Source organism: Sitophilus oryzae, unplaced genomic scaffold, assembly GCF_002938485.1.
Source record: "Sitophilus oryzae breed Bouriz unplaced genomic scaffold, Soryzae_2.0 scaffold_177_pilon_pilon, whole genome shotgun sequence".
Lineage (NCBI taxonomy): Eukaryota > Metazoa > Arthropoda > Insecta > Coleoptera > Curculionidae > Sitophilus > Sitophilus oryzae.
This window is the reverse complement of record NW_022146479.1, coordinates 1,511,708-1,529,690: the sequence shown is the minus strand read 5'-3', so window position 1 is coordinate 1,529,690 and position 17,983 is coordinate 1,511,708. Positions and strand designations below refer to the sequence as shown.

The following is a 17,983-nucleotide window of genomic DNA, read 5'->3' as shown; positions in this document are numbered from 1 at the left end:
GAAAATTTCGGCCGGTTTATTCAAAATTAGGTATAGGAAAAAGTAAAAGATCCAGACACAGCCTTGAAATATTATTTTTGACGAATTTTTATGTATCTTTTAATTATCGTCGATATTCATATCACAGGCTGCTATGTCGCCATTTCTATTCGATCATACCATAGTAGAAGGAAAAGAGTAGTTGCACTCTCCCAAATATTTTCTGCCAGTTTTTACAATCTGTCGAATATCGGCAGACTGCAGAGCGTTTCAGTTGAGTTCCGCTTTGAGTTTTTTTTGAGAATCATTTGTGATCATGTTTGTGCTCAGATTAATTTTCTTATGACTGATTAACTACCTACTTAATAATTTTATATTATTTTTATTTAAACCTCAATTTTTTTATCGATGTTACTTTTGACAACCATCCCTTGCTTGCTGTTTAACGCATTGCACCATCATTGAACAAAAATTTGCTAGTACCGAAAGTACCCAAAAAAACTGAAAATCCCGGTTTTATAGAGGCATGGTACCGAAATTACCCGTTACGAAAAACAGCCCCGGTTCCGGAAACGCTATAACGTACCATAACCGTGAATCGCCCTATACAGGGTGAGTCTTAAATAAGTGCAAGGATTTTTAGGGGTAGGGATTTTTCTGCGCAATTTTTTTTTTGAAAAAATATCTGGAATTTTTTATAGTTTTTAGTTAAAAAACGTAATTTCTTAATAATATGGTAACTAGGGTTCAGAACCGGAAATTCCCGGTTCTTTTGAGATATCAAAGAACCGATACTCGAAATTATTAATTCCCGGTTCTTTCGGTACCTTCGGGACTCGGTAACAATAACTAAAAAATTATCTTTTATTACGTGAGAAAGTAGTGATGCTATTTCTCATTGTTCTTGCTTCGTTTCTCTTTTGAAATTTTTGTAATGTTTATTAGTAATTTTTGAAGTTTAAATATGTTATTTTATTATTTAGTACAATGCGTTGTTCAATGTATTAGTTATCCAATGAAAATCCCCTAACCAATATATTAGTACAAAACAAACACATTAATGTTAAAATTAAACTTGTTTTAAATTAAAAAAAGTTGTATAAAATCTTTGAAATAGATAATAATATAAAAATGTGTCATATATATTTTTTCCGCATTTCTTCCCATCAGAAGATTTTCAGATACAGAATTGTTACTTACACGAAATGTGAAAATATTCTGTTTTCAAGCAAATTTTTATTCGATAACCATTTTTTTTTATTGTGAACTCATATTTTCCTAAATACATCTCTCTGAAACTATGGCGAGTGCCACGACTATACTTCGCCTAGTTATAGACGACGACTATACCGCTACGTCAATGGTCACAGGATGCGTGAACAAGGTCATATAAAGTGGCAGAAAAAGAACAAAGGATTTGACAAGGAGTAAAACTACTAGTTTCCTTATACTATGATCATACGGTATTTAGTAGGATCAAAAAGTTTTATATCATCAGAACTTTGAATCATATCAGCTAAGCAAAATGTTGAGAACTGCTTATTTGTCAAAGTTCCCATAGTGATTAAACTTTTTGACTTACTACAGAATAATACATATATACAGGGATGTCAATATGAATGTTCTAGAACCTAAGATGGGGTTTATGTTGCACTATGTGCCTGAAAACAATAAATATTATAAGAATCTCGAAAATAAACAAAATAAAAAATATACTGACTTGTCTAATTTTTCCCAAAACACCATTAGATGGGCCCTATCTAAATGACGTTTGGTCCTTGACAGTTGTATGACGGTGACGTTCCATTTTTCTACGTTCGGATCTATTTTCATCTCGTCATATTTAATGTGAAATGCGGCGATTTTATCAAAAATTTCTACAGGCGTTTCCCAGGGATACCTGTATAAAAAAAATCAGTAAAATGTATGTATACACGGTATCCCAGAAATAAGTGCAAGTACATATTTTAAATCTTTCTAGTTGATGTGTCAACAATGGGCGTCGAAGAGCAAGCCAAGATTCGGGTAATCGCTTGGTATTTGCCGCTGATTATCGATTGCTGGCGGCGCGGCGGCTCTCAAAATGTTAGCATTATTTTTTAAATTTTCAAAGTTAAATAACTCAGTTATTATCAATTTATTTTAAAAATAGTAAAGAGAAAATATGTTTCTTTGGCCAGATGTACCACCCCTTAAAATACTTGCACTTATTTCTGGGATACCCTGTATAAGTACAGGTAATTCAAAAAACGGAGTGAAAAAAATTAGGAATACTAGATCACCCTGTACAACGATTTAAAACAAACTTACCCTTTAAATTGCCATGCAGGTCCCATCACAAAAACCGCCACCACTCGATCCCAATCGCTGGGACTCAATTTTGCAGGATTATCTACCACTCTGTATGGTACAGTTTGTCCATTTTTCTGTCTCTGAATCAACACTTCATTGTCCCTTTTTCCACCCATAGCCTTCTTTTGTTCTTGGGTAACAAACTTCATGTCTTGTATTATATCTTTCACATTGTACATGGAGATTAATGAATTGGTACCTAAAATATACAGTTACAACGAGATTATACTATTTGTTTGAATTTAAATGGATGAAATGACAGTATATACAATATGTCTATGAATTAAAATGAAACACAACTCTCATTGTCATGGAATTGCTATACAGAAGTAAGTGTAGACTTCCAAGTAAGTATGTCTCAATTTTTTGTTAAAAAAAATGTGAAAAATGAGAATAGAATTATTGCTCTCTAGCATGTATCGCTTCACTATATTTAGGTAAACTCTAGGATATGAATATAATATTTATAAATAATATATATCTAAACATACCTGCTGGTATAATAATAATAGGAGTCCTAGAAACTCTTTTTTGAAGCCCACCAGCTGCAGGCCGTGCAAATTCAGCAGGCAAAGGATTTTGTGAGATTTGCTGAGACGGCTGTTGAGACCTAGCCTTCGCCTGGCCTTCCGTTACAGACTTCAAAGTCATTCCGTGATAAGTACCTAAAAATTATGCATATAAATTCAAATTTACAAGCGGAAATTACTTAAATACCCACCCATAGTATCAATTTTAAAGCCTTCTGTATCATCTTTTTGTCTGTTAAATCTTTCCTGGTCATAACGATTGTAGACTGACGGTTGAGTTGTCGTAGGCCTAATTGGAGTAGCCCTTGGTGTAATAGTCGGAGGCTGTATAGGTTGAGGTCTTTGACGTCCTACAATTTTTTATTTCAAATAAAGCAGAATGTAAAGGTAACAATTAAGTAACCTTCTTCTCTAGCCTTAATACTGTGTAACATTGCTAAGATATTCTTAGCAAAATTCTTCCCGGTACTCTGTAGTATAGTTGTTCTTGTACGCCACTGTCTTTCCCTGCTTATTATATCTTTTGTAATGTCAACATCCAGATCCAAAATAGCTCTTATATCATATTCCTGACCAATATCATCTATACCTACAAGTTAAATAAAAAAAAGTGTAAAATAATCCAGATAAAACTAAATAACACGTACCTTTAATAGTGTTTCTTTTTTTGGCTAAACGTTTGGCTTTGATTGCTGCAATTTTCTCCACTGACATAGCTTCCGAAAGAGATTTAATATTATCAACAGTGACAGAGGCTTCTTTTGGGGCGTCCAGACGTGCAGCCAACTTTTCCCTAACTTTCTGCACATGGGTGTCCTCAAAACGAGGCTTTTTTGCGATACTTTCTGGTCCATCATAATCTGCAGATCTTTTAACCTAAAATATTCAAAGTTCTTAACTTAAAAGTTCATGGAAATTTAGCGATAGATTACCTGAGTAGGGAGTTCAAGTGGGGCACTCTTATCAATTGCCGGACAACTTGCCGTTTCGCCATTAAGATATGCTAATAGCTCTTTTCTGTCAGGTCTGCGTACTGCAGGTATATTTTCTGCAGCCGCTTTACGTACGTACACAGGGTGAATAAAAGACAAGTTTTTCAAAATAAATAATAAACATTCCAAGGTATAATATTCTTTTCCTATCCCATCTTTGCCTGACCTATAATCATTTAAAAAGGAAGTTTTTAAAACTATCTATAGCCCTCTGTTTAATACCTTATCAGTATTTTATCGTGTAAATTATTGCAATAAATAAAACAACACGTTAAGATAGTATTGTAAGGTAGAAAATATGTTTCAAAGAAACTTACAAGTGAGGTTACATAAAGTTAAAATGTAGGCTGGAATACTTACCCATACATAAGATAGTTAGTTTTAACATTTTTGGGCCAGGAAAATTCTCCGAATATAATTTGGCCATCTCGTTCTATAATTTCCTTTTTGTTTACGTTGTATTGACGAAGTAAGCTCAACGGATCAGCCATTTTCTTACAAATTTTCTGAACAGAAAATTTACCAAAAAATTGACAGTGACAGTGACAAGATGTATTTAGGCAACACCTAAAACAACAAACGTCAAAAATTAAATTCTAGTACTGCCATCTATTCTTTTGTTACTTTGTTATGTTATAAATCGTCAAATAACATTATTTTATCTCCATTTTATAATTATTTAACTCATAACTCTGTGTTTGAAGATATAGCCATTGATATAGCCATTTAAAACTAAAAAGAATCTAAATCACTACATCTCGTTGCCTTTATTCATAAAAATCCTACAAAAATATTTTTTTTTGATGATTCATAAGTAGAAAAAGTAGAAATCTGTATTTATAATTTTTAACTTTTAGCAGAACAAATTTATTTATTTTCCACCAGAGATCGCTACAAAAATTTAACGAATTTTTTTGTGGATTACTCATATTGAGAAAAAAAACTGTGGTGAAAAAATATGGAAATTGCACAGGGAAATTGTTAACTATCTTTTGATATGTAAGTACTATTTTGTTCCAATTATTATAGATAATAAGCCTATATATATATAATTTTAAGCTTTTTGAGCAAATATAAAAACCGCATAGATATACACATTTATTTTCAAATTTGGCTTGAGAAAGTTTGGCCAGAAAAATGTGCCGGACACATTAAATTATTGCTAGCATTGTTTTTATTATAAAAACGATTCTATTTAGGAAAGTTGAAGGTACGATTTTTACCATGATTTTACTTTAGTAAATTTTAAGGTTTTAGCTTTGAATAAGATTTTTAATAATCTATTTTAAAGTGGAACATTGAAAACATAAAAACTTTACTTTCTTTAGCTTTCAACAGGATAAAGCTAAAATTTTGATTGCAAACATAAATATTTTTGATCATCAAACACAAATTATCTTCTGAAGACAATAGAAGGGCGACAAAAATAACTTTTATTCTATATTTAAAAAAGTATATTTGAATAAATGAACTCTATAAGACTATCTATAACAATAGTCTTTAAGAACATCGTAGTCTGACTACATAATAACGATTCAACAAATTCTGGACAATATTTTGAAAATCTGCATTCTTAAATGTGATAGTTCATGTAGCATAAAGTTTCGAGCTCATTTCTTAAATAATACTGCATAAAAGTGCCAATTTTCGAAATATTATCCAGCAGTAACACACTGGCATGGAATTGTATAGTGAAATACATCATATTTGTACAGGGAAAGTTGACAACAAATGGGCAGAGGCTTTTTTTGGGGCGTCCAAACCTTAGATTAGTCCAAACGCACAGCCAATTTTTCTCTAACTTTTTGCACAAATACCTACAAATAAAATAAAGAAAAATAAGTAAAATACTCCTGATAAAACTAAATAACAACTACCTTTAATAGCGTTTCTCTTATTGGCCAAACATTTGGCTTTGATTTCAGCAATTTTTTCTACTGACATAACTTCAGAAAGAGATTTAATATTATAAACAGTGAGAGATTCTTCTTTTGGGGCGTCCAAACGTGCAGACGGTTTTTCTCCAACTTTTTGCAGATGGGTATCCTCAAAACGACGCTTTTTTGCAATACTCTCTGGTTCATCATAATCTGTAGACCTTTTAATCTAAAGTATTCGAAATTTTGAAACTAAAATTTGAAGAAAATTTATTGATAGTTTACCTGAGTAGGCAGTTCAAAATGGGCGCTCTTATTGATTGCTGGACAACTTGCCGTTTCCCCATTAAGATATGCTAGTAGCTCCTTTCTGTCAGGTCTACGTACTACAGGTATTTTTTCTGCATCTGCTCTACGTATATACACAGGGTGAATAACGGACAAGTTTTTCAAAAGAAATAACAAACATTCCAAGGTATAATATTCTTTTCTAGCCACATTTTTGCCTGACCTATGAACATTTAAACAAATTAATATAGTTTGTAAAACTATACATAGCCCTATGTTTAATAATGTAACAGTAAATTATTGCAATAATAAGACAATACATTAAGATAATATTGTGAGAGAACGATAAATTATAGAAAATATGTTTGGGCGAAACATGCAAAAAGGGAGAGCACATTTAGGAGAAAAATAAACTGAAAATGTAAGCTGGACTACTTACCACTTAAGATAGTTAGTTTTAACATTTTTTGGCCAGGAAAATTCTCCGAATATAATTTGGCCATCTCGTTCTATAATTTCCTTTTTGTTTATGTTGTACTGACGAAGTAAACTCAACGGATCAGCCATTTTTTACATTTAGAGAATAGAGAATTCCATGGAAAATTCTATGAGAAAATTACAAGAACAGTCAGGAACACTTGACAAATTAATGTTGTTTAAGAAATGACGTCTTTCCAGATAGCCATCCAAAACTTTGTTTTTATCCATGAAATAAAATGGTGATCTTATTCTTGATCTTGATAATTCCTAAGCACAAAACATCCTAAGTAGAAATTTGTATTTACTGCACAAATTTACTGTTTATTTGCTTATTTATTTTCAGTTTATTTTATAACTTTGATAACTTTTAAAATTCTAACCTAACCACAGACCACAGATTCTAGATCACAACTAGATTCTAAATTCTAACAGACAAATTCTAATAAAACAAGTTTATATTCTTGCCACTAGAGGTCGCCATCAAAAGTTTAACCCTATGGTTTAACCCTTGTCTATTATAATCTGTGATTATAATCAAGGGTTTAACGATTTTTTTTGGAAAAAGTTCATTTTTTTGTGATAAAAAAAACATGGAAATTGTTCCTCTGATTGTTCCTAACTGTTTGAGATTTGAGACGTAAGTACCTTCTATTTCTTTTAATTATAAATAGTTTGATTTTAATCTTTTTGAACAAATATAAAAATCTTAGATTATAGGTACACATTTTTTGAAATTCAGCATGAGAAAATTTGGCCAGAAAAATGTGTAGGACGTAGGACACAACTAACTATCGTTTTTATTATAAAACGATGCTATTTGCTATTTCGGAAAGTTCATAGGTAGTTGATAGTACGGTTTTTACTTGAGTAAATTTAAGGTTTTTACAATATCAAATACCTATAAGGAGAGGAATCAAATAAAATCACTTTAATGGTACGTATAATATATATTTCAATACAAAATGTCTCTTTTGTATAAATTTGTTTCAAAAAGTGAGTACAAAGTTTAGTGTAGGGTTTTTGGGCCGCATATATCGACGGCTTTTCAAGGCCACCCTATAAGTCTTATGATTTTTCATAAAATAATTTTTTATTAAGTTAGGATTTAGAGAAATTTAACAAAAATAACTTTTTCGAAAATATAAATTTGGCAACAGTTTATTTATTAAACTATAGCTGATTTATTCCCTCTTTATAAATCAAAATATCTCAAAAATATGTAAAACCTTTTAAAAATTAATTGTTTCATAAAAAAATATTGTATTGAAATTAAAAAGGCATAGTATAAACTTTATAAATCTTTAAACAATATAAAGAAAAAAGTTCTAGCATTTGATATATAAAATTGAGGGAAGAAAGCAGCTATTTAATAATAAATTAAACTATAAAAAAAATAACTTTTTAAGTTTTCCATACTTCTTCTCACGTCAATTTTCTTGGTTTTGACACTTGACAATGTGTATGAAAATGCTTTGGTTCAAACGTTCAAACGAAAAATATCTAGACAATTCAAAGTGAAACAGTGAAAACTTAAAATCATTATTTTTTTAGCTTTCAACAGGATAAAATTTTGGCCAAACATAAATATTTTTGACCATCAAACACAAATTATCTTCTGAAGACAAAAAAAGGGCGAAAAAATTAACTTTTAATGTATATATAAAAAAGTATATTTGAATAAATAAACTCCTATAAGACTATCTATAACAATAGTCTTTAAGAACATCGTAGTCTGACTACATAATTATAATAAAGATTCAACAAATTCTGGACAATATTTCGAAAACTTGCATTCTTAAATGTGATAGTTCACGTAGCGTAAAGTTTCGAGCTCATTTCTTAAATAATACTGCATAAAAGTGCCAATTTTCGAAATATTATCCAGCAGTAACACACTGGAATGGAATTGTATTAGAGAAATACATCATATTTGTACAGGGTGTGCCGAAATGTTGACAACAAATGGGAAAAAATATTCTGTATAAACATTTTTCTATAACTCAAAAATTTTGAATTATTTGAGAACTCTTTGGCACACCCTGTATAAGCTCGATCAGCTTATATTAAATATAAGCAGTCTAAAAATCATGTTGAGCATCGTACAACCTATTCTGTTTATTTTCTTACGACATATTCACAACGCAATATGGAAAATGGAGAAATGTATGTTTGATCAATGATTTTTTTGTATAAACAACATCTTTCAATAGTTTTCATCAATAATCTCCTCAACACTTAGTTATTAAACCCTGTAAAGTAGATGATTTTAAAAGATGATTGAAGGAATTCATTTAGTAAAATATTTAAGAAACAGTGAGGTATGTATACAGGGTGGGTCAAATTCGACGCTTTTAAATGGAAACATCCTTTTCTATAGGAGATAGACGAAAACTAATATCGGTGTCTGGAGCTCAATTTTCATCAAAAACATGATGGTGAAAACCGCACGTCAATATCTGTTACCATTTCGCAGTTACGGGGTGTTTTTCAAAAATGTGCGTTTTTAACAAATCGCTGTAACTTTTTTGCTATGGAAAATTTTGTATTTCTATGAAAACATTTCCAAAGCACCTTTTTACGTAGAATTTAATTGTTTTAGTATAATTTTTTTAAAATTAATAATTTAAGAGTTATCAACAGAAAAATTGATTTTTTATATGGGACACCCTGTATATTTTTAATTTATTGAAAAGAATTTAAAATTACCTTTCCAAAAATATAACACACTTGATATTTTGCTCGATTCCTCTTCGAGATATAGAATATATAAAAATTCGCCCGCTTTAAATAAGTAGGCTTTGAACGGCACCGGCTATAATGCAAAAAAATTCTAGCTGTGAGCATCAATTAAAACGAAAATAATATTTGCTATGAGAGATGCAGAAATTTATAACAATTTCAAATATATTTAACCAACATCAACACATTTAAACTAATATAATCTAATAACAATAAAAATAAATAGCAAACCAGGACATGAGATTTTGCTACAGGTGTTCGACATATCGACCGTCTTTTGTTATGAACAGACGGGCAGTTCTTGAACATTTCTCGCAGAATTAATTAACTCAATGGGGGTGAAAGATACCCTCTCCTAACTGCTAAGTATTTCTAATTCTTGTCTAAATTATACAGAAGAATAAAGAACCTTTATTCTTCCGCAAATATATCCATAGGATTAGATCCATGGGCACTAAGTCAGGCGGCCTCGACGACCAACGGCTGGGTTCTTGGTCAGCTATTCAATTATTGTTGAAATTGGCTGCAGAAATTTGCTGATAACTTCAGCGTTCAGAGGCGGTGCGTCGTCTTGCTGGAAAAATATATTTTCGAGTTCCATTAAGGGCATATTATCAATGAGGGGTCCAAAGCTTACTAGTTAAAAGTGGCGAACTTTTAAAAATTCTGTATTTCGAAGGGGATTATAACAAAATATTAAGTGTGCTATATTTATGGAAAGGTAATTTTAAATTCTTTTCAGTTAATTAAAAATATACAGGGTGTCCCAAATAAAAAATAAAATTTTCTGTTGATAATTCTAAAATTATTAATTTTAAAAAAATTATACTTAAACCATTAAATTCTACGTAAAAAGGTGCTTTGGAAATGTTTTTGGAGCGATTTGTTAAAAATGCATATTTTTGAAAAACACCCCGTAACTCCGAAATGGTAACTGATATCGATGTGCGATTTTCACCATCATGTTTTTGACAAAAATTGAGCTCCAGACACCGATATTAGTTTTTGTCTATCTCCTATAGAAAAGGGCGTTTCCATTTAAAAGCGTCGAATTTGATCCACCCTGTACAGAGTCGTCCAATTTTTCGTAAAGAGTCAATACACTGCTTAAAGTCCTGCTATTAAAAAGTGGACCACCCTGTATACGTCGACTTTGCAAGTATTTAAATATCACATTGATGAATAAGTTGTCTTGGAATTACATAATATACACCTATCAACACGATAAAATTTTCTCTATTTTCTTTATATATAGATCAACTAGAACAAATAATACACACGTACGTAGGTATATATAATATAGATGACGTCACAGTTGTATGTTTTATTATGTATATATCTAGCCCGGCAAGTGTATATTCATGAATATCAAAATATAAACTTAAAAATATATGTATATTTACAAGTATCTCTTACTCATTTATAAAACAGTTATAAATTGTGTCTATAGGATGTCACAGATAAAAAGGTATGTCATAAACTACCATAATGATTCTGATTAGATCGAAAGTTATTTTTCTTTATTTTTTCTGAAGTTTTTCTATTTTCTCTCATCTTATTTGGGACATCCTGTATAAGCTTTTATACTCGACACTAACATTTGGCAGTAAAAATATTGTTTTACTGATTTTTTTTTGGATGAGGAATTATATCAAACATTAAGAAAAAACAACAAGACTTAAAACCAATAATAATTTTATCAAAAATTAAAACAATTTTCTCAGATTTATTAACAATAAAGTTTTTTCGTTAAAATTTTCAAAATATTTTTCCTCATATTATACTGAATGAAGCAGGTGTGTTGAACACACCTAAATAAGTACGTTTTTTTACTTAACCTAAAAAAAATTAAAAATACAATTAAGCAAAATACTGTCTGTTAAGTATGAGCCCGCCACCATAAGCTTATTATGGGCCTCTGAGATATCGGAAAATTCAGTTAACTGGCAGCAGAAATCAGAATTTTATAGTCAATTTTTAAATCGATCAATTTCTTTGTTGGATATTATAATAGTATAAATAAACTAGTAGTGTCACTCCCACAAATATTTTCCGCCCCGATAAAATTCGGCAGATTGTTGGCAGCATGCGGGGCGTTTATTTAGCGAGCGGGAATTTATGCTTGTTTTTCATGTTGTGGGTGCTGTTATCTTTGAATAAAAAGATTAAAAAAGGAAGGTGCATATCAAAAAACTTAGAAGGACCGCGACGGTGACGCCTTTATTAGTGCCGTTCTAATTTTATTCAAAACGTGTAAAAATATAATGTAACGTAGACTCAATAATTTGTCGTTTTATTTTACGTTGTTAATAAATGTTGATAGTTATTAAAATTATTATAAAAATATATAATTCTAATAAAAATAGATAAGTTATAATAATTATTTATTAACACAAACATCCGATACACTACTGAAGGAGGTAAGTCAAATTGACGTATCTAAATTCTTTGACAAGAAGTAAATAAAAGCAGAAATGCAAGAAAAATATATAATTAGTTAATTTTAAGTGAATTTCATAAATGATCGGTTTACTACATGTATGTATATTAGATAGTCACTTACTAGTGAAAAGTTATTCCATTATTTCCCTCGATTTTTGACCGAGATCTACCGCACGCTACACAACCAACTATTTTACAGTCTTTTTCGATAAATCGTAATAGTGTCACTGTTAATTTGAGTTCTGCCACAAAATTTCCTTCTAAATTTACTACCTCCAAACAACCCTCTACCTACCAGTTGTAGAGTAAGTAATATAAGCTCATTAAAGACTGACAAACCCACAAAATTTCAAATCAAATTCAAATATGTCCAATGAATCGTCAAACAGAACTGTCAAGGATCTCCACCCTAGGATCCTACCTCCGTCTACCATGCATGAATACATGGATAGCATTATACTCATTCCTTAATCTTTTTATTCAAAGGCTGTTATAAAAATGTTTCTAATTGACTTCTTATGTGACAAATTTGAATTTTTGTTGAGTTTGTTGAGGTTTTCAGTGTTTATTTTATATAATTTCTTATTTAAATTCTAACGAGCAGCTTTAATTACAATGAAATTATTTTGAATCTCAGAAAGAAGCTTCAAAAATAGTTACTTGTGCAGCTTGCAATCATTTCCAGACTAAAAACATAAAAAATAATAGAACAACTTTACACTAGTAACCGGTCAACCTGAAATAAAGTCAGCCATATTGAAACACCTTCTGTGGCGCCCAACGTTGTAAAATTTGTGTAATGTGTTTTGAACTTTTGAATAACTAACTGCCAGTTAACTGAACCTTCTTTGAAAATTCGACCCTAAGGCACATTGAAGTCTGTAGGTTTGTGTTTTCATTCAGTGATCCCCCCTAAGGAGCTCCATCAGCAGATTGAAACTGGGTCCATCTCCGTCTTTGGACTTTATCGTCAGCATCTCTTTTCCCACTTGACACGTTCGTTGAAGTTCGGGTATTCGCAGAAGAAGTTCGCCGAACTTCGCCGGGCTCTCGGGATAATGCGTCAGGGTGTACTCTTGGAGGGCTTTAAGAGCTTGCTCTTGAGACGCACGAACTTTTTCTGTTTCTCGTAGCTCCGAAGTATCTGTAAAAATTATAAAATAAATATCAATGCTCAATTATTTTGATTTAAAAACTTACCAGACGTCAAAAGAACGATGACTTTCATGGCTATGTATTCATACTGATCCACCTTAAGTCGCCTCAGATGTTCTGTAAAATTCAACATTCTCTCTATGCAGGCCTGCATGCCCATATCCCGCGCCTGCGCTAAGGTAATACTTTTCCCTAATGATACTCTAATCTCTCCAGGTGACGTCATTGAACGAAAACAACAGGAAAAGAGTAGCAGCTCGCACCAGGAGTTGATGAGAAGACAAATTTGGTCATCGATCTGAAGAGTTAATTTTTGTCAATTAAATGGAATTTTTTCAAAAATGCGGTAAGTGTAAATACAGTATAAGTTGTAATCTGATCAACAAAATATAAATAAGACAGTGACAGTTGTTTTCTGTCATTCTAATACAAAAGTACATTATATTTTTTCTATATTTTTTGCCTATGGCTTTTTGAAAAATTTTTAGAGCTTAGATTAACATATTCCTCTGAATATTTATTTAACAGTGTATTAAGAAGCACATAAACTACGCAACGTTACCACTTCGTACATGACCTAAATTCTTAAGTGTCGTTTTTGAAAACAAATATTAAAAGAAATCATCTCCTATTTTAAATATATATATATTTCAAAATATTATCACATAATTAATCTATATTTGATATCAATTAAACTTTTAGTTACATAATCGAGGGTGCGATCTTTAAATTCATTGTTGCCAGCCATGGACATATTCGGCGTCGGGCTGACTAACTGGAATTTAAGTTTCCCGCTGGGGATTCAGGTGGTAGCTTTGCTGTGAAAAATGTAAAGTTGCCACATTTATTTATTTCTTGACATTTTAGTTTTATATTACGCGTTTTTGGTTAAATGAATTATGTTATGATACTTTAAGCTTAAAAATTTGTACTAGCAGACCTGGCAGTCGAACATTGTTCTTTTTAGAACCTCTTTTAGTGTGAACTGTACAAGATAGCTTAATAAAATCTTATCTTTACCTTATTTAAGAAGGTGAGTTTTGTTGATGTAAATAATAACTGTTTATATATTTATAATAAATTTATTTTATGTTTTCTAAAATATTTTGATTAAAAGAAAATATGTAAAAGTGGGCAACGCTGTGCCGGTCCAGCTTAATCACGTGACTTAAAGTGTATTTGATATGAACTATAAAAGAAAAATCTACAGATTATTTTGACAATATGTGACATAATAAGGTTACTGCCTCACACCTACTAAAAAATAACGCATCTTTGCAATACCCCTTTGATAGAAAAGGTGTAAAATTTCACGAGTTATTTATTAAGTTAAAAATATACTTCCTTGTTAATGTGGCAACACAGGTAGTCTATATCTTTTAGAAAACAGAACAAAGAAAATAAACCGGCGACTCTCAAAAAGTTAACGATTTTTTTGATCAACAAAATAAATTAACTTACCGAAATATTCTTAAATAATGGAAGACTTTTGCACCATTTCACAATCTTGTACAGTCTATGATCGGCGATATTGCACAAATTAGCTACAAAATCCGGATTGGTATCGGTGGAACCGGCCAGTGCCGTACCGGCTAACAGGGGGTGATTAGTGAGGTTATGAACGGCACCACTACCTCCTTCCTTGCCCAAATGGCCTTCAGTACTGAGCTTGTTCAGTTCCATCTCGTTGTAGTGCCAAAGATGCTCCACATCCATTATTTCCTAGAAATTAAACATTGGATTTTAACGTGTAAGACAGTGACGTAGGCAGCTTAAATGAAAAATCAAATGTATTAAAAAGAGATAAAAGTTAGGTTGGTACATTTTTTCTATGCGGTATTGCCGGATTTTGCATCAAAATTTCAAACGGCAGACGTAGATGTTTACAAAAAACGTTGCATCTAGGGTTGGAACTTTATTTTTCACAATTAGTTACTCATTTTACTACAGCTGTAATAGATTCTTAAACAACTGTCTAACAGAAATGAGCATTATTGCATAGCTTAGATATATTATCTTCGTTTATTATTTTATTTTTCGTACTAACCGGCAACACTGTATGCTGCTTTTTATTTTGTCTCTGTCAACTGTGGTCGTATATATTTATCTCTGTCGTATGCATTAAAGTACAGGCCACGGAGATAAAGTGACCAGGGCTAGTATAAACTTAAACTCTTAAACATGTCTATGGTCAAATCGTCACAAAATAAAATTTTATATTTTTTATTAGACAGTGGATTGTGTTGATTATAGTGATATATTTTCTTTGTATTATATTATATCTATGATATATTATGATACAAAGAAAGAACAATAATTTAATGTAGTTTTATTAAGCTGATTAATGACTACAGTGCTGAATATAAAGACAATAGTTAAACATTATTTCTGACTTAAATTATTCTAGTGTGCAAGTATATTATCGCACTTAAAAACAAAAAAAAACTTTCTGTACTAAATTCTGAGATACTTATTCATAATTTTCCAAAACTTACTTGCAATAATGGCGGGACTCCTTTGGAACCAGGTGAAATGTTTCTCTTATTATGTTGAGACAACATTCCGTCAGGAGGTTCCAGTTTCACTGTGAATGCTGGATGGTGTTCGCCAAGACCTTGCCTAGAAAATATATCACTTTATTTGTATTTTTTAAATAGTACCTTTTTAACATATATACTGCATGGCTATGAAGTATATAATATGTTCTTAAAGAAACAGTTAACATTTGGATAAAATATTATTAGCTATGTTGTAACTGTAGGGGGTCTACTTCTAAGTGGTCTCAATAGGCATTTAATGCTGATGGCATTAACAGAAGAAGTCATGTACAGATTATAAATGTGTAGTTCTTTGTATTAGACAGTGATAAGCTATTGACAAAGAGCCATATGGAAGATTCAGTCTCCAAGTTATTACAGATTTTTGAAAAAGATAAGAAGGAATAGGACAATAGCTGAAAATTGTTCATTGTGTGGTGGAAAATGCCGTACCTACTATACATACCTTAAATCAGTAGTGCTGGCTCTGAGTTCTGTCTGCGTAGTTAACGAAGGTGGCAGCGAGTATGAGCACTGATACGTTGATCTACCTCCTCGTGTACGATCCTCTCGTATTGCTAAAAATACAGAAAAACTGCAATTTAACGTATTAAAACATTGTTTGTCCATTTAGGCATCCAAAACCACAAAGATATTTCTTAAATAAGTCTTAATCGTCTTAACCTGCAGTTCTTTCTAGGCTTGTTTCTATGCTTCAAATAGAGTACCAGTTAATAATATTGACAGAAAATTGGTAATACACGCTACAAACCTCAAACATGACTAATCATAATAATTTTTTGTAGAAAACTGGATTTAAGAAAAAAGAAAAACGATGAGTTGTACGTTTGCAATAATTACGTTAAAAATAATTAAATAAAATGGAACAAATATTCATTAACAATTGTAAAAATTGCATAAACGATACTGAAAAGTAGTATCTAAAGAATATCATGGTAAGTTAACCTTATGTAATTTAGATTTAAAATAACCAATATCCTTCCAAGTTAAATAAATTTTAAAAGCCAAAAACATATGAAAAAACTACATTTTCTGATTGGGTTGCTAATTGAGCAAACAGTTTTGACATAAAATAATGTTAGTTACCTTCTAATTTCATCCCGCACTGTAGACATTTATCAAACCTACACGCAGGACATTTTTTTCTTGTAGCTACAGTCACAGGACATTGAGCGCCCCTCAGACATACATAATTTTTCCTAAAAGCCACATCAAGATCATTATTTTTATAAGTTTTATTCATATATTTTTTTCAATAATATACCTATTTTGTACTGTCCTTTTAAAGAATCCTTTACACGACTCACAACTAAAAATTCCATAATGAAACCCTGATATTTTATCACCGCATATTGGACAGGGACTATTAATAAGTTGTTGCCTACGAAAAAATATAATTAATTAAAATATAAACAACTGTTATTCGAATAAAGCCACGCCCTCACCTGGAAATGCCCGGTTGCGCAGGTAGCGCCGCGTGCAATAGGCCTGTTTTGTCGTCAGTCTCTTCGCAGGCCCCGCCTCCAGGGTCGTGCTCGTACTGTGATTGGACGGAGGGCGTGTCTTCGGGTAGACTCCTATATAATACGCCGTGATGTAAGGGACTACCGTGAAGGGAATTGTGGATATGTCGACCCTAGAAAAATAAAAGGTTATTTTAGTGTTTTGTAATCCATTAAGTTTTATCCCAAAATATATTTTTTATTATAAATACTGGGAGCTAGTACTAGGAAAATATAGGTACTCAAGATGGTTCACAACATCTTTAAGCTATACATACAGGGTATTTCAAAAAACATGTGCCATCTCTCGTGGGGAGATTCCTCACGTAAAAATAAGATTTAATTTTCATATCGACATAGGTCTGATTTTGCTTTGTTTCGTAGCTACAGGGTGTTAAAGTATTAATATTTTTTCGATTTGTTATAATTTTCTTCCAAATACTTTTAGCGCTTCAAATGAAATTTTGAGGGTAAAAGTTACTATAAGTGCTACATATTTTAATGCTAAAAGTGTTAATAAAGTTATCAGGGATCAAACCAAAAACATGTGCGCCACTGACTTTTTTGTGTGGGCCATTTAATCCCAATTAAAAGTAATCTCTTGATATTTTGTCGAATTCGGCCTCCTGGATGAGATAAACGCAGTTTTATTAATCACAATTATTAATAAAATTAAAACAAAATTACTAAATTACATATTCTACCTCTAATTTATTATTAAATATTATTACTATTGGTTATACATACGGCAATTTAAAAAAAATGGTATTTAAGATAATTACAAAAAACCTGATTTTAACAAGTTTTAACATACGGTAACTCTAGAACATTGCATTTCCCTATCCATGTTTATAGGAACTTTTCTTCATATTTTTTGATGAGGAATCAAAGAGTACTTACTATATGCACGCCCCTGGTGAATATACACTTTTTTAGCTTTAAAATATGTCGTATTTATAGTAACTTTTATCCTCAAAATTTCATTCGAAACGCTAAAAGTATTTTGAAGAAAATTATAACATCGAAAAAATATTAATACTTTAATACCCTGTAGCTACAAAACAAAGCAGAATCGGACCTATGTTGATA

The 17,983-nt window shown here is 31.3% G+C and overlaps 3 protein-coding genes across 5 annotated transcripts in view; all 3 read right to left on the bottom strand.

Annotated features, from left to right (window-relative positions):
• Positions 1 to 1,228: 1,228 nt before the first annotated feature.
• Positions 1,229 to 4,390, bottom strand: LOC115882352 (parafibromin-like). The gene is made up of 9 exons (XM_030900375.1): positions 4,214 to 4,390; positions 3,794 to 4,019; positions 3,509 to 3,737; positions 3,265 to 3,450; positions 3,053 to 3,211; positions 2,823 to 2,996; positions 2,290 to 2,530; positions 1,700 to 1,879; positions 1,229 to 1,640 (listed from the first exon to the last, which is right to left on the bottom strand). The coding sequence occupies exons 1-9, from the start codon at positions 4,342 to 4,344 to the stop codon at positions 1,604 to 1,606; spliced, it is 1,563 nt and encodes a 520-aa protein (XP_030756235.1). The 5' UTR covers positions 4,345 to 4,390; the 3' UTR covers positions 1,229 to 1,603.
• A 925-nt stretch (positions 4,391 to 5,315) lies between these two features.
• Positions 5,316 to 6,911, bottom strand: LOC115882353 (parafibromin-like). The gene is made up of 4 exons (XM_030900376.1): positions 6,458 to 6,911; positions 6,016 to 6,241; positions 5,731 to 5,959; positions 5,316 to 5,670 (listed from the first exon to the last, which is right to left on the bottom strand). The coding sequence occupies exons 1-4, from the start codon at positions 6,583 to 6,585 to the stop codon at positions 5,651 to 5,653; spliced, it is 603 nt and encodes a 200-aa protein (XP_030756236.1). The 5' UTR covers positions 6,586 to 6,911; the 3' UTR covers positions 5,316 to 5,650.
• Positions 6,912 to 11,807: 4,896 nt separating this feature from the next.
• Positions 11,808 to 17,983, bottom strand: part of LOC115882266 (nuclear hormone receptor FTZ-F1 beta) — a 52,648-nt gene continuing 46,472 nt past the window's right edge. For all 3 annotated transcript variants that reach the window (XM_030900209.1, XM_030900210.1, XM_030900211.1), the window contains exons 6-13: positions 16,838 to 17,028; positions 16,657 to 16,773; positions 16,479 to 16,591; positions 15,838 to 15,949; positions 15,330 to 15,453; positions 14,296 to 14,556; positions 12,880 to 13,132; positions 11,808 to 12,823 (exon numbers count right to left, since the gene is read on the bottom strand). In XM_030900209.1, coding sequence (XP_030756069.1) covers positions 12,579 to 12,823; positions 12,880 to 13,132; positions 14,296 to 14,556; positions 15,330 to 15,453; positions 15,838 to 15,949; positions 16,479 to 16,591; positions 16,657 to 16,773; positions 16,838 to 17,028 — 1,416 coding nt within the window. In that variant the 3' untranslated portion in view covers positions 11,808 to 12,578. The remainder of the gene's footprint in view (positions 12,824 to 12,879; positions 13,133 to 14,295; positions 14,557 to 15,329; positions 15,454 to 15,837; positions 15,950 to 16,478; positions 16,592 to 16,656; positions 16,774 to 16,837; positions 17,029 to 17,983) is intronic.